This window comes from Ovis aries, chromosome 3 (assembly GCF_016772045.2).
Source record: "Ovis aries strain OAR_USU_Benz2616 breed Rambouillet chromosome 3, ARS-UI_Ramb_v3.0, whole genome shotgun sequence".
NCBI classification, from domain to species: Eukaryota; Metazoa; Chordata; class Mammalia; order Artiodactyla; family Bovidae; genus Ovis; species Ovis aries.
In genome coordinates, this window is record NC_056056.1 from 19,825,738 (window position 1) to 19,840,878 (window position 15,141).

The 15,141-nt window shown below is 43.8% G+C and overlaps 2 protein-coding genes across 3 annotated transcripts in view; one reads left to right on the forward strand and one right to left on the reverse strand.

The window, feature by feature from the left end:
* Window positions 1-1,660, reverse strand: part of NOL10 (nucleolar protein 10) — a 94,604-nt gene extending 92,944 nt beyond the window's left edge. Inside the window, exon 1 of the mRNA XM_004005682.6 lies at window positions 1,457-1,660. Coding sequence (XP_004005731.1) covers window positions 1,457-1,522 — 66 coding nt within the window. The 5' untranslated portion in view covers window positions 1,523-1,660. The remainder of the gene's footprint in view (window positions 1-1,456) is intronic.
* Window positions 1,661-1,720: 60 nt separating this feature from the next.
* ATP6V1C2 (ATPase H+ transporting V1 subunit C2) overlaps window positions 1,721-15,141 on the forward strand; it is a 92,369-nt gene continuing 78,948 nt past the window's right edge. For both annotated transcript variants that reach the window (XM_027966523.3, XM_042245787.2), the window contains exon 1: window positions 1,721-1,858. The gene's annotated coding sequence lies outside the window, so the exon portion shown is untranslated. The remainder of the gene's footprint in view (window positions 1,859-15,141) is intronic.

Below are 15,141 nucleotides of genomic sequence, written 5' to 3' on the forward strand. Positions count from 1 at the left end.
TCTTCCCCTTATCGCCACAAGACTCCATCCTTTTCATCATCCAAGTTTCTGCTCAAAGGTTGCCTCTTGCAGAGAAGACTGCCCTCAAGGCTTTAGTCCAAACCACTTTCTCAGAACACTTCATCCACAAGAGCTCTCTTATAGACACTCAGCAGCCAAAGCACTTATCGGTATCTGAAGTTGTTCTATTTGCTTACTTATTACCTTTTTCTCCAACAGGAAACCATATCTGACCGGTTCATCACGTATTCCAACACTTAGCTCAGGACTGCCTGCACGTACTCACGTCCCAGGAAATGCACGGAGGAGAACAAACTGAGAGGGATCGTGCTGTGTGACAGCCGGAGAAGGAGTTATTTAACCTGAATTCTAAGAAGAAACTGATCCTTGGCTCCAAACCTTTTAGGGTCGGACACAAGAAAAAAGCTACACTGATTCTGATTTCCAACGGCAGAACTCAGACCAATGGTAGCATGTAGGAAGGGCCATGTTTTAAAAACAACTGTCTAACAAGTAGTCTCAAGTGGAAAAGAGCTTCTGCCAAATTTTCTTCTCACTGGTAGTGCTTCCACGGTGGCTTGACCATCACTCTTAAGAAATAACATTGAAGCGTCAGAGCCTAGGTGTGTGACCCCTGGACAAGTCACCTTTTCCCTCCCTGGAAATTTGCATATTTCTAACATGAAAAGATTGGAAGAGAATCGCTGACTTTCCAAGCCCCTTTCAGTTTTGGCGTCTAAAGACTCAATGATATGAAGTTAACTTCAACAAGGTTCAAAAATGTGTCCATGTCATAAATTCTGCAGCTGCAAAGCCTGCATTTCCCTTCACTGCTGTATTTCTAGAACTTGGCATATAACAGAAATTCAAGAACAGCTGAAAAAAGTCGAAGTGTTAGTCGCTCAGTCCTATCCGGCTTTTTTGCGACCCCAGGGACTGTAGCCCACCAGTTCCTCAGTCCGTGGGATTCTCCAGACAACAACAATGGAGTGGGTTGCCCTTCCCTTCTCTAAGGGATGTTCCGGATCCAGGGATCAAACCTGGATTTCCCGCATTGTAGGCATATCCTTTACCGTCTGAGCCACCAGGGAAGCTGATGAGGGGCATTTAAACGGGGGAGAAATATCTGTCAACCAAACTGTCCACGTTTTCCTCCTTGGTTGTAGCAGCGGCTCTGAACATCCATACAAGTCCAAAGGGACACTTCCTCTGTCTAGAGAACTTTCCCCCAAGATAGTTCAAGAAAAACTCATCCATCCTGATTACCCCGAGGCCCAATTTCTGGCATGGTAACAGCACGGTCGTCGTCTCCCAGCACCGATCAGCTTCCCCAGGTACCATGCCTCGCCTCTGAGCCTCCCCGAGACCCGGGCCGGCCCGAGGCCAGCAGAAACTGCCAGGGACGGAGCGGAGGAGACAGGGGCCTCCGCGAGGAGGAGGACCCGACCTGACTCACCTCGGGAAGGGACTTGCCGCAACTGAGACTGTAAATCTTCACCTCGTTGAGGCTGGAGACCTGCATGGCGGCGCCGAGGAGGCAACAAGCCCCGTTCCTGTCCGGGACCCTCTCTCCGCGGAGCAAGGGAGCATCAGAAACTTAAGAAAGCCTGTCGGAGCGCATGAGCAGCGTGAGGCGCGAGCGCCGGCGCTGGGTGATTACGCACTTCCGGGTGCCGGGGAGAAAAAAATGGCCGACTCCGGAAGTGACGGAATTAGGGGAGAGGATCTGGTGAGGCTTTCGGAGAGATGGCAGCCCCCTGGGAGACATGTGAAGATGGGGAGGGCCGAAACCGCTCTCCCTCCTCATGGCAGAGACGCAGGAAGCTCTTAGGGTCGCTTCCCGGGCCGAAGCGTTGAGGTACCCCGGAGGGCGTGGCTGGCCGGGCTGAGGAAGCCTTCGGGAATGGGGCGGGGGGCTCCCAGTCAATGAAGCCAAGTAGAGAAGGAGACCTGTGAGCAAATGCGGGGTGGCAGTAAAATTCTGTTCTCACCAGTGTTTCTGCAACCTTCCCATAGAAATAAATGCTTTTGGAGATGTATTTTAAAAAGAAAAACTGGGGGCGACTGCCCCGACGATCCTGGGCTTCCTCTGCAGGTGGTACGGGTTCAATCCCTGCTCTGGGAACTAAGGTCCCGCGTGTTGCATGGAGTGGCCAAAGATGAAAATTAAATGATTAAATGAAGATTTTTTTCCCATCTGGATTTTTTTCGGAAGTATTTATCAATTGGTTGCAATCGGTCTTCTTTGCTGCGTGTGATTTCTCTACTTGCGGAGGTTGGGTCGGGGTGGCGCTCTTTCGTGATGCTTGGGCTTCACTGCGCTGCTTGATGTCACTGCGGTGTCTTCTCTTGTGAAGTCTGGGCTTGCAGGCTCAGTGGATGCGGCCAACGGGTGGGCTTAGCTGCTCGGCAGCATGTGGGATCTTCCCAGACCCGGATGGAATTCTGCATTGGCAGACGGATTCCTATCCACCGCAGGGACCAGGAAAGTCCCATCATTTGGATTTGGCATTCATCCAGAAGAGCAAAACTCACCACCCCGACATGTCTCTTTGGGATGTGCATTAGTTCCATCTGAAAACAATCACAGTCCAAAAAACATGGGAAGAGACTTGACCTTCCCATTCTCTGTCTAGCAGAATGTAGCCAGAGGACCTGTTCTAGGAAGGGAGCTGTCACCAGAGATAACTATAGCATGAACTAGGTGTGGTGGACAGGGAGGAACCTAGCAAAGTCTGTTAAAATTCTTCCACCTGTCCCATTGTCTCTGAGGTACCCAGCAAGCATTTATTTGTTTACCAAACATTTGCTTTTTAATCTCCATGTCAGTTGCCTTCCTTGCCTTTGAAGTCTCAAAGCAGAGCCCAAAACAATTTTTTGTCTTTAGCAAAAGAGGCGAGTGAAAAAGTTGGCTTAAAGCTCAACATTCAGAAAAGATCATAGCATCCGGTCCCATCACTCCATAAAAAATAGATGGAGAAACAGTGGAAACAGTGTCAGACTTTGTTTTTTGGGGCTCCAAAATCACTGCAGATGGTGATTGCAGCCATGAAATTAAAAGACGCTTACTCCATGGAAGAAAAGTTATGACCAACCTAGACAGCATATTCAAAAGCAGAGACATTACTTTGCCGACTAAGGTCTGTCTAGTCAAGGCTATGGTTTTTCCAGTAGTCATGTATGGATGTGAGAGTTGGACTGTGAAGAAGGCTCAGCACCGAAGAATTGATGCGTTTGAACTGTGGTGTTGGAGAAGACTCTTGAGAGTCCCTTGGACTGCAAGGAGATCCAACCAGTCCATTCTGAAGGAGATCAGCCCTGGGATTTCTTTGGAAGGAATGATGCTGAAGCTGAAACTCCAGTACTTTGGCCACCTCATGCGAAGAGTTGACTCATTAGAAAAGACTTTGATGCTGGGAGGGATTAGGGGCGGGAGAAAAAGGGGACGACCGAGGATGAGATGGCTAGATGGCATCATTGACTTGATGGACACGAGTCTGAGTGAACTCCGGGAGTTGGTGATGGACAAGGAGGCCTGGCATGTTGTGATTCATGGGGTTGCAAAGAGTTGGACACGACTGAGTGACTGAACTGAACTGAAAGATGGTATTTGGACTTCCCAGGTGGCTCAATGGTAAAGAATCCACCTGCCAATGCAGGAGACTTAGGTTCAGTCCCTAGGTCAGGAAGATAACTCTGGAGTAGGAAATGGCAACCCACTCCAGTGTTCTTTTTGCCTTCTTATACTATTCTTGCAGGAGGAGAAGGAGGTAACGGGGAATGGAGTGGTTGGATGGCATCACTGACTCGGTGGACATGAGTTTGAGCAAACTCTGGGAGATAGTGAAGGACAGGGAAATCTGGTGTGTTGCAGTCCGTGGGGTCACAGAGAGTCAGACACGACTTAGTGACTGAACAACAACAAGCAGTATTCTTGCCTGGAAAATTCCATGGACAGAGGAGCCTGGTGTGTTACAGTCCATGGAGTCCCAAAGAATTGGACAGGACTTAGCAGCTAAGCAGCAGCAGCAATGATGGCATTTAAGGTGAGGGTTTTGACCGTTTTGGTGCGTTGAATAACTGAGTAGTTTCCCCGAGTTTCTCCCATGTATTTATGTTTAGTTCAGTTCACTTCAGTTGCTCAGTCGTGTCTGACTCCTTGCGACCACATGAATCGCAGCACGCGAGGCCTCCCTGTCCATCACTAACTCCCGGAGTTCGCTCAAACCCATATCCATCGAGTCGGTGATGCCATCCAGCCATCTCATCCTCTGTCGTCCCCTTCCCCTCCTGTCCCCAACCCCTCCCAGCATCAGAGTCTTTTCCAATGAGTCAACTCTTCGCATGAGGTGGCCAAAGTACTGGAGTTTCAGCTTCAGCATCATTCCTTCCAAAGAAATCCCAGGGCTGATCTCCTTCAGAATGGACTGGTGGGACCTCCTTGCAGTCCAAGGGATTCTCAACAGTCTTCTCCAACACCAAAAGCATCAATTCTTCGGCACTCAGCCTTCTTCACAGTCCAACTCTCACATCCATACATGACCACTGGAAAAACCATAACTTTGATTAGACAGACCTTTGTTGGCAAAGTAATGTCTCTGCTTTTGAATATGCTATCTAGGTTGGTCAAAACTTTCTTTCCAAGGAGTAAGTGTTTTTTAATTTCATGGCTGCAATCACCATCTGCAGTGATTTTGGTGCCCAAAAAATAAACTCTGACACTGTTTCCACTGTTTACTCATCTGTTTGCCATGAAGTGATGGGACCAGATGCCATGATCTTCATTTTCTGAATGTTGAGTTTTAAGCCAAGTTTTTCACTCTCCTCTTTCCCTTTCATCAAGAGGCTTTTACTTCCTCTTCACTTTCTGCCATAAGGGTGGTGTCATCTGCATATCTGAGGTGATTGAGATTTCTCCCGGCAATCTTGATTCCCGCTTGTGTTTCTTCCAGCCCAGTGTTTCTCATGATGTACTCTGCATATAAGTTAAATAAGCAGGCTGACAGTATACAGCCTTGACGTACTCCTTTTCCTATTTGAAACCAGTCTGTTTCATGTCCAATTCCAACTGTTGCTTCCTGACCTGCATATAGGTTTCTCAAGGGGCAGGTCAGGTGATCTGGTATTCCCACCTCGTGAAGAATTTTCCACAGTTTATTGTGATCCACATAGTCAAAGGCTTTGGCATAGTCAGTGAAGCAGAAATAGATGTTTTTCTGGAACTCTCTTGCTTTTTCCATGATCCAGCGGATGTTGGCAATTTGATCTCTGGTTCCTCTGCCTTTTCTAAAACCAGCTTGAACATCTAGAAGTTCATGGTTCACGTATTGCTGAAACCTGGCTTGGAGAATTTTGAACATTACTTTACTAGCGTGTGAGATGAGTGCAATTGTGTGGAGTTTGAGCATTCTTTGGCATTGTCTTTCTTTGGGATTGGAATGAAAACTGACCTTTTCCAGTCCTGTGGCCACTGCTGAGTTTTCCAAATTTGCTGGCGTATTGAGTGCAGCACTTTCACAGCATCATCTTTCAAGATTTGAAATAGCTCAACTGTAATTCCATCACCTCCACTAGCTTTGTTCGTAGTGATGCTTTCCAAAGCCCACTTGACTTCACATTCCAGGATGTCTGGCTCTAGGTGAGTGATCACACCATGATGATTATCTTGGTTGTGAAGATCTATTTTGTACAGTTCTTTTGTGTATTCTTGCCACCTCTTCTTAATATCTTCTGCTTCTGTTAGGTCCATACCATTTCTGTCCTTTATCGAGCCTATCTTTGCATGAAATGTTCCCTTCAGTTCAGTTCAGTTCAGTTGCTCAGTCGTGTCCGCCTCCTTGCGACCCCATGAATCACAGCAAGCCAGGCCTCCCTGTCCATCACCAACTCCCAGAGTTCACTCAGACTCACGTCCATCAAGTCAGTGATGCCATCCAGCCATCTCATCCTCTGTCATCCCCTTCTCCTCCTACCCCCAATCCCTCCCAGCATCAGAGTTTTTTCCAATGAGTCAACTCTTCTCATGAGGTGGCCAACGTACGGGAGTTTCAGCTTTAGCATCATTCCTTCCAAAGAAATCCCAGGGTTGATCTCCTTCAGAATGGACTGGTTGGATCTTCATGCAGTCCAAGGGACTCTCAAGAGTCTTCTCCAACACCACAGTTCAAACTCATCAATTCTTCCGTGCTGAGCCTTCTTCACAGTCCAACTCTCACATCCATACATGACTACTGGAAAAACCGAAATGGTCGCTTAGTATCTCTGGTTTTCTTCAAGAGATCTCTAGTCTTTCCCATTCTGTTGTTTCCCTCTATTTCTTTGCATTGATAGCTGAGGAAGGCTTTCTTATCTCTTCTTGCTATTCTTTGGAACTCTACATTCAGATGCTTATATCCTTCCTTTTCTCCTTTGCTTTTCGCTTTTCTTTTCACAGCTATTTGTAAGGCCTCCTCAGACAGCCATTTTGCTTTTTTGCATTTCTTTTCCGTGGGGATGGTCTTGATCCCTGTCTCCTGTACAGTGTCATGAATGTGAACGTGAAATCGCTTAGTCGTTTCCGACTCTTTGCAACCCCATGGACTGTAGCCTACCAGGCTCCTCTGTCCATGGGATTTTCCAGGCAATAGTACTGGAGTGGATTGCCTCCGTCCGTAGTTCATCAGGCACTCTATCTATCAAGATCTGGTCCCTTAAATCTATTTCTTATGTCCACTGTATAATCATAAGGGATATGATTTAGGTCATACCTGAATGGTCTAGTGGTTTCATGTTAGTACACTTTTACTTGATTTTTCTCATATTAGTCTATCTGATGTCAATTTAATTCTTAAACCAGCCAAAGGAACCTATAAGGGTAGAGAAAGATTTTTTTCCTTCCTGGCAATTCCACATAAAGGATAAAAAAAAAAATGTCCTAAGAAAAGTGATCAGGAATGAAGTGGTTTCTCTGATGATCATCCAGTTACTTAGAGACCTACCTTTATTGTTGCCTAGACCTGAGGACTTAGGAATTCTTGGAGTAGAATATTTTTCTCATCTTCCTATGCTTTCACTGTACTGAATAAATGCGTTTTTTAGTAGATTTTTATTACCAAAATACACAAAATCCTACAAATAATAAATAATGAATGTGGATGCCATGCTATGCTAGATGCCTTTAAGTTACAATTTCTCAAGGCTAATTAAAATGTCATTTTTTAAAAAAATAAAGCCCATAAAATTTCCTTTCTTTAATTAAACTTGGGATGGGCTCCTTTTTAAAAATTAAAAAATCAATTTCTAAACAATTTTTAAAGGTTACTAGGAAATATTGACTTTTATAATTATTTGTAGTTTACAGTTAGTACAAAATATTGGTTATATTCCCCATGTTATAAATGCATCCTTGTGCCTGTCTTACACCCAGTGGTTTGTACCTCCCACTCCCCCACCCCTTTATTGTCCCCCATAACTGATAACTACTAGTTTGTTCTCTCTCTCTGCTTCTTTTGTTACAGCTAGTTTGCTGTAGTTTTTAGAATCAACATAATACATATATAGGCAATATCATACATATTTATCTTTCTCTGACTGACTTATTTTACTTAGCATAGTGCCCCCCAAGTTCTTCCTTGTTGCTGCAAATGGCAAGGTTTCATTCTTTTTATGACTGAATAGTATTCCACTGTACGTGTTGATGGACATACACACACACAGAATTTATCTGTTGGTGAACCCTTAGGTTTTTTCCATGTGGTGTAGAGTTCCTTTTAAACGTGTTCTTCACCCTGTTTTCTTTCTACTTCATTTATCATAGGGATTTTGTTTTATGTATTTAGAAGTATAATAGCGTATTGAACTCATATATATAAAACCCAGTTTCAGCAATTCACACATGAACCATCATGTTTCAGCTACACCCTCACCACTTCCTCATCCTTGGATTACTTTGAAAGATTTGAACTCAGTCCATGACAATTACCTCTGTGGGTTGTAACGTACTTGTCTGACCACCCCTTCCATCTAGACGTGATGACAAGTCTGGGGCTTAGTTCATCTCTGGGTTTCCTGGGCCTGGCACATAGCACACTCTCGTAAAGATTTCTTGATTTAAAATTGTATCAATTAATCGCTCCTCATCCTGACCCAAAGTCCTAGTTATTTGTTACCTACATTTTGGCCTTTGGAATATTGAAAACAGCACAGCTCTCTGACAGATGATGGTTGTTTCAAACATGCCCAGTTATACACCTTGTCTCTCCAACAAGAAATGTCATAGCTTAGAGTCAGGAAACACACTGGAAGGAATGCAGTGTTTTCTGCCAGATAGAACAAGGTGTTCTCAGTCCTCGGTGCCAGGATGGCACCCTCCCTGCAGTCACTGGCCTGAGGGTTCAATCCAGTGTTTTATAGGGTGGAACTACAAAGCAGGTGCTGCTTCTCGGGTGTTTCTAGTTTCATCTCTAGCACAAATATTCAGTCATTAGACTGGGATGAACTTGAATGCAGTGAACTTGAATTCAGTACCTATCCTTGAAGCTAAGAGCACAGACTTTAAAGCCACACTGCCTGGATCCAAACTCTGGCCCTACCACTGGCTACCTGGATAGAGACTGGAGAGAACAAGTTTTGTAATCTCTCTGCCTCTGTTTCCTCATTTGAACAATGAGGATAATTACAGAATCTGCCTCAGAGGGCTTGACGTAAAGATAAAATAATTGCATGCCATAAATCATTGAGTCCAGGATATCTATTACTTTGAAATCAGGATGTGTCTTGTGTGTCAAGCATATTTAATTGGCAGTAATTTTTCATCTAATAGTACATGGGATAATGGTGCATCTTATAGTTAATGAGCTTTTAGATTCAATAAAATGTATATGGGGCGCTTAGAACAGTTCCTGACATAGTAAGCACTATGCACTAGTTATTATTAATGCTGGGGAACCAAAACATTAAAAACAGTTTAAGAAAAAAAAAAAGTTGTAGACTCTAAATAACCTTAAATGCTGTGTTATTAGTTGCCATTCCAGAAACCTTCAAGCAGCCTTCAAGATCCCTCTCCCAATTCCTTACTTCCACAGCCCATTCATCTCCAAATCCTTTTGATTCTCCCTTTCAGATGGAGAATTCATTCTTCTGTGTTCTCACTGTGAGATGAAATCAAATCTCATCCTCTCCCACCTGGCCCAACAAAATCCATTTGTTCTGATCTTTGTGCCTCAAATCTGACTCTCACAGGAGACAAAGCCATGTCTCTAATAGGCAAACCCAATCACGTTAACACTCCAGCTCAAAACTTTTTAGTTCTCCGCAAACCTAGAAGAACACATCTGAACAACCTGGCTGCCCCCTTCTGACTTTCCCAGCCACCGCACCTGGTGTTGGCCCCTCCCAGCACCTCTCTCATCCGCGCCCTCACTCCCTAGACTCTCGGAGCTGAAATACATACAGCTTTGAAAAATATGAGACCCCCAAATGGGATTGACACACATTCACTATTGATATGATGGATAAAATAGACAACAAACTAGAGCCTACTGTATAGCACAAGGAACTTTACTCATTGCTCTCTGGTGACCTAAAAGGGAAGGAAATGCAAAAAGGGGGGAATATAGTATACGTATAGCTGATTCAATGGCATCACTGACTCAATGGGGATGAGTTTGAGTAAACTCCGGGAGTTGGTGATGGACAGGGAGGCCTGGTGTGCTGCAGTCCATGGGGTCGCAAAGAGTCGGACACGACTGAGCGACTGAACTGAACTGAACTGATAGCCGATTTGCTTTGTCGTACAGTAGAAATTAACACTGCAAAGCAGCTAAACTCCAATAAAAAGTAGAAAAATGTGAGACCTTCTCTCACGCCTCCTTCAAGTCTTTGCACCTGCTCTTCTGATTACTTCCACCCCCCCAACCACCCTCCCCATGTACCTCAGCAACTCCCACTCAATCTCCTTCATCTCCAGGAGGCTTTAAATAACCTAGATTCTCATCATACATTATATGTAAACTCACTGCACTGTTTCTTAACCTAGAATTTACAGATGTATTTGTAAAATAGCATCTCGGGTGTAGTTTTTTTTGTTTTGTTTTGTTTTTCCTATTTCAACAATAACCTTTTAAACAGTTGCCATAAGCATATCTGATTCTCTGATTGGCATCTTCTGAAAAGTACTACTGCTCATACCATCACCAAGCTTGTGTTTCAGTTTATAGTTCACTGGTTCCACGTGCCACTACTTTTATTGTCTCAGTTCAGTGGTTGGAAGGAGAGGTGATAGTGTGAAAAAATACAGTAGGGGCGAGTGTGAGCCTACTGAAAACCCAATGATGTCACGGCCTGCTGTGTGAAATAAGGTTTTGCAGTTGATCAAATCGGTAACAGAGGTGGAAGGAAGTAAATAGGGTGGGGATAGAGAATGTGAAAGCCCTCAGAATGTATATTCATTTAGCAAAGCAGCAATTGATTGTCGTTTAAAAAAATATATCAATCATCGTAGTAAATTAATTTGAGTTATATTGCTTTTAATTTTTTTTTCAATTTTGCATGAAAATAACTTATGAGTTTGTTTTGGTGTACAGTAATACAAGAGCGAAAAGCCTAATAAACTTATACCTGGGTTTACATTTGTGCATCCTTAAATAAAACACTAGAAAGAATTAAGTCCTAAATGCAACATGACGGTGTCCTGGATTAGATCCTGGAACAGAAAGATGACATTAGTGAAAAAACTGGTAAAGTGTGAATGAACTATGTAGTTTACTTAATAAAAACTGCACCAACGTTAATGTCTTCAGTTCAGTCGCACAGTCATGTCCGACTCTGCGACCCCCATGGACCACAGCACGCCAGGCATCCCTGTCCATCACCAATTCCCAGAGTTTACTCAAACTCATGTCCATCAAGTCGGGGATGCCATCCAACCATCTCATCCTCTGTCCCCTTCTCCTGCCCTTAATCTTTCCCACCATCAGTTGCCAGGGTCCAGCCCCGGTGGATCCAGGGAATTCGAAGCGGGGACGGAGTCGGAGTGTGGAAAAGGACTATTTAATTAGAAATATAAAGAGATTAGGAAAGAATAGTGTAGTAGGAAAATTAGTGGAGAAAAGAGGCCGAATAAATTGGTTTTCGTGGAAAACTAATAAAACCTCAAGACAAGAGGTTTGCACCATCTACGTCAGGCCACAGGCCCCCACTTGAATAGCGGAGGGTGCCCCGCCTTGGGCTCCCTCTTGTGGGTCTTAGAAGCCAGGGCAAGTAAGTAGACTTGGCGAGCCTCCGTGGTCCAGATGGGAATTCACCCGGAAAAGGGGAGAAAAAACGACATGGGGGAGCCCAGCATCGGTGCAAGACTCACAACTTTATTTTCAAAATCAGCTTATATACCCCAAGTTGTACATAAATAATGGAATATGCAAAGTTATGCAGGGGTCCTGCATATAACAGCAGTCCTGACCCTCATTGAGACCAGGCTTTCTTTTTGCATACCTTCCTGTATACAAAAGGTCTCAGGTGGTTTACATTATCTTCTGGCCAAGAGGCCTGTTAATTTTTATGGCTCTCTTCCTAGATAAATGTCTATCAACCAGAAAACTTTTTCCCTAGAAGTGTTTTTTCTTTACCCTGCATCACGTTACATTCCTGTAGAACAAAGGTGCAGTGGGTTATAACAAAGAAAGTACTTAACTCAAAGATCTAATGTTGCTAATACCAGGTCTACTACATGTTTTTTCTATATACCAACTATATCTACAAATAAAAGTATGAAAATTTGGCAGCAAGTATTGGCTCAACAAAGGAAACCTTTAATCAGTTCTATTCTAATAATTTTGACTCCTCGGAAGCCCCTACATTCCCAGGATGTTTTAAGCTTCCTGTGCCTCTAGCGGTAGGGAGGCCGCAAACAATCACATGTGCAGCTGTAAGAGTCCGGCAGGCAGGCTAGAAAGCCATCTGAGGGGTTTTTGGATTGAAACTCTCTTATTATGCCCAGGAGATTTATTATCTAAAAGCTCTAAATTAACTTTTTCCAGAAAAAGGTGGGGGGGGACAGCCCCCTGTTAATGTCAGAAGAGTAGGTGGAAAGCATAACACAGTTTACTGCAGGCAGACTCTGGTTTTTGAGGGTAGATGTTCAGGAAAATCCAGGGGGAACCCCTGAGGCCTGACTCGCCTTGCCCATCAGGCCTCTCCGCATGACCTTGTCATGGGTGGGATCTCCCGTGCTGGCTCCCAGCAATCAGTGTCTTTTCAAATGAGTCAGCTCTTCACATCAGGTGGCCAAAGTATTGGAGTTTCAGCTTCAACATCAGTCCTTCCAGTGAACAGTCAGTACTGATCTCCTTTAGGATGGACTGGTTGAACCTCCTTGCAGTCCAGAGGACTCTCAAAAGTCTTCTCCAACACCACAGTTCTAAAGCATCAATTCTTCGGCACTCAGCCTTCTTCACAGTCCAACTCTCACATCCATACATGACCACTGGAAAAACCATATTCTTGACTAGATGGACATTTGTTGGCAAAGTAATGTCTCTGCTTTTTAATATATTGTCTAGGTTGGTCATAACTTTCCTTCCAAGGAGTAAGCGTCTTTTAATTTCATGGTGGCAGTCACCATGTGCAGTGATTTTGGAGCCCCCCAAAATAAAGTCTGACACTGTTGCCACTGTGTCCCCATCTATTTGCCACGAAGTGATGAGACCAGATGCCATGATCTTCGGTTTTCTGAATGTTGAGCTTTAAGCCAACTTTTTTACTCTTCTCTTTCACTTTCAGCAAGAGGCTCTTTAGTTCTTCTTCACTTCTGACATAAGAGTGGTGTCATCTGCATATCTGAGGTGATTGATATTTCTCCCGGCAATCTTGATTCCAGCTTGTGCTTCATCCAGTCCAGCATTTCTCATGATGTACTTTGCATATAAGTTAAATAAGCAGGGTGACAATATACAGCCTTGACGTACTACTTTTCCTATTTGGAACCAGTCTGTTGTTCCCTGTCCAGTTCTAACTGTTGCTTCCTGACCTGCATATAGGTTTCTCAAGAGACAGGTCTAGTGGTCTGGTATTCCCATCTCTTTCAGAAGTTTCCACAGTTTATTGTGATCCACACAGTCAAAGGCTTTGGCATAGTCAATAAAGCAGAAATAGATGTTTTTCTGGAACTCTCTTGCTTTTTCCATGATCCAGCGGATGTTGGCAATTTGATCTCTGGTTCCTCTGCCTTTTCTAAAACCAACTTGAACATCTGGAAGGTCACAGTTCATGTATTGCTGAAGCCTGGCTTGAAGAATTTTGAGCTTTACTAGCATCTGAGATGAGTGCAACTGTGCGGTAGCTTGAGCATTCTTTTGCATTGCCTTTCTTTGGGATTGGAATGAAAATTGACCTTTTCCAGTCCTGTGGCCACTGCTGAGCTTTCCAAATTTGCTGGCATATGGAGTGCAGCACTTTCACTGCATCATCTTTCAGGATTTGAAATAGCTCAACTAGAATTCCATCACCTCCACTAGCTTTGTTCATAGTGATGCTTCCTAAGACCCACTTGACTTCACATTCCAGGATGTCTGGCTCTAGGTGAGTGATCACACCATCATGATTATCTGAATTGTGAAGATCTTTTTGTATAGTTCTGTGTATTCTTGCTACTTCCTAATATCTTCTGCTTATGTTAGGTCCCTACCATTTCTGTCCTTTACTGATCCTTTCTTTGCATGAAATGTTCCCTTGGTATCTCTAATTTTCCTGAAGAGATCTCTAGTCTTTCCCATTCTATTGTTTTCCTCTATCTCTTTGCATTGATAGCTGAGGAAGGCTTTCTTATCTCTCCTTGCTGTTCTTTGGAACTCTGCACTCAAATGGATATATCTTTCCTTTTCTCCTTTGCTTTTCGCTTCTCTTCTTCTCACAGCTATTTGTACAGCCTCCTCAGACAGCCATTTTGCTTTTTTGCATTTATTTTCCATGGGGATGGTCTTGATCCCTGTCTCCTATAAAATGTCATGAACCTCTGTCCATAGTTCATCAGGCACTCTCTCTATCAGATCTAGTCCCTTAAATCTATTTCTCACTTCCACTGTATAGTCATAAGGGATTTGATTTAGGTCATACCTGAATGGTCTAGTGGTTTTCCCACTTTCTTCAATTTCAGTCTGAATGTGGCAATAAGGAGTTCATGATCTGAGCCACCGTCAGCTCCCGGTCTTGTTTTTGCCGACTGTATAAAGCTTCTCCATCTTTGGCTGCAAAGAATATAATCAGTCTAATTTTGGTGTTGGCCATCTGGTGATGTCCATGTGTAGAGTCTTCTCTTGTGTTGTTGAAAGAGGGTATTTGCTATGACCAGTGTGTTCTCTTGACAGAACTCTATTAGCCTTTGCCCTGCTTCATTCTGTACTCCAAGGTCAAATTTGTCTGTTACTCCAGGTGTTTCTTGACTTCCTACTTTTGCATTCCAGTCCCCTATGACATATTTTTGGGGTGTTAGTTCTAAAAGGTCTTATAGGTCTGCATAGAACCATTCAACTTCAGCTTCTTCAGCATTACTGGTCAGGGCATAGACTTAGATTACCATGATATTGAATGGTTTGCCTTGGAAATGAACAGAGATCATTGTTTGTTTTTGAGACTGAATCCAAGTACTGCATTTCGGACTCTCTGATGGCTACTCCATTTCTTCTAAGGGATTCCTGCCCACAGTAGTAGATAAAATGGTTGTATGAGTTAAATTCACCTAAAATTACTTAAGAATAAAAGTTTTTTTGTTTGCTTGCCTGCTTGTCTTTTAAGAATCAGCTGATATTGAGAGTCCTCCTGCTAGGTCCATAGAGCTTCACCGTTTCTTCTGGAGCCTGCTTACTCGTTTTCTCTCCATGAGCATTACAGGAGGCCTGTGTATAGATTTCCCAACTATCCACCAGGACCAGAACACTTTTTAAAATTTTTGTTTTTATTGATTTATTGACTTGTGGCTGGGCTGGCTCTTTGCTGCTGAGTGAGCTTTTCTCTCGTTGCTTTGAGCAGGGGTGACTCTCTAGTTGCGGTGTGCACGCTCTTTTTCAATGACTCCTCTTGTGGAGCACAGGCTCTAGGGTGCAAGGGCTTTAGTAGTTGCTGCACGAGCTTAGTTGCTCTGAGGTGTGCGGGATCTTCCCCGATCGGGGA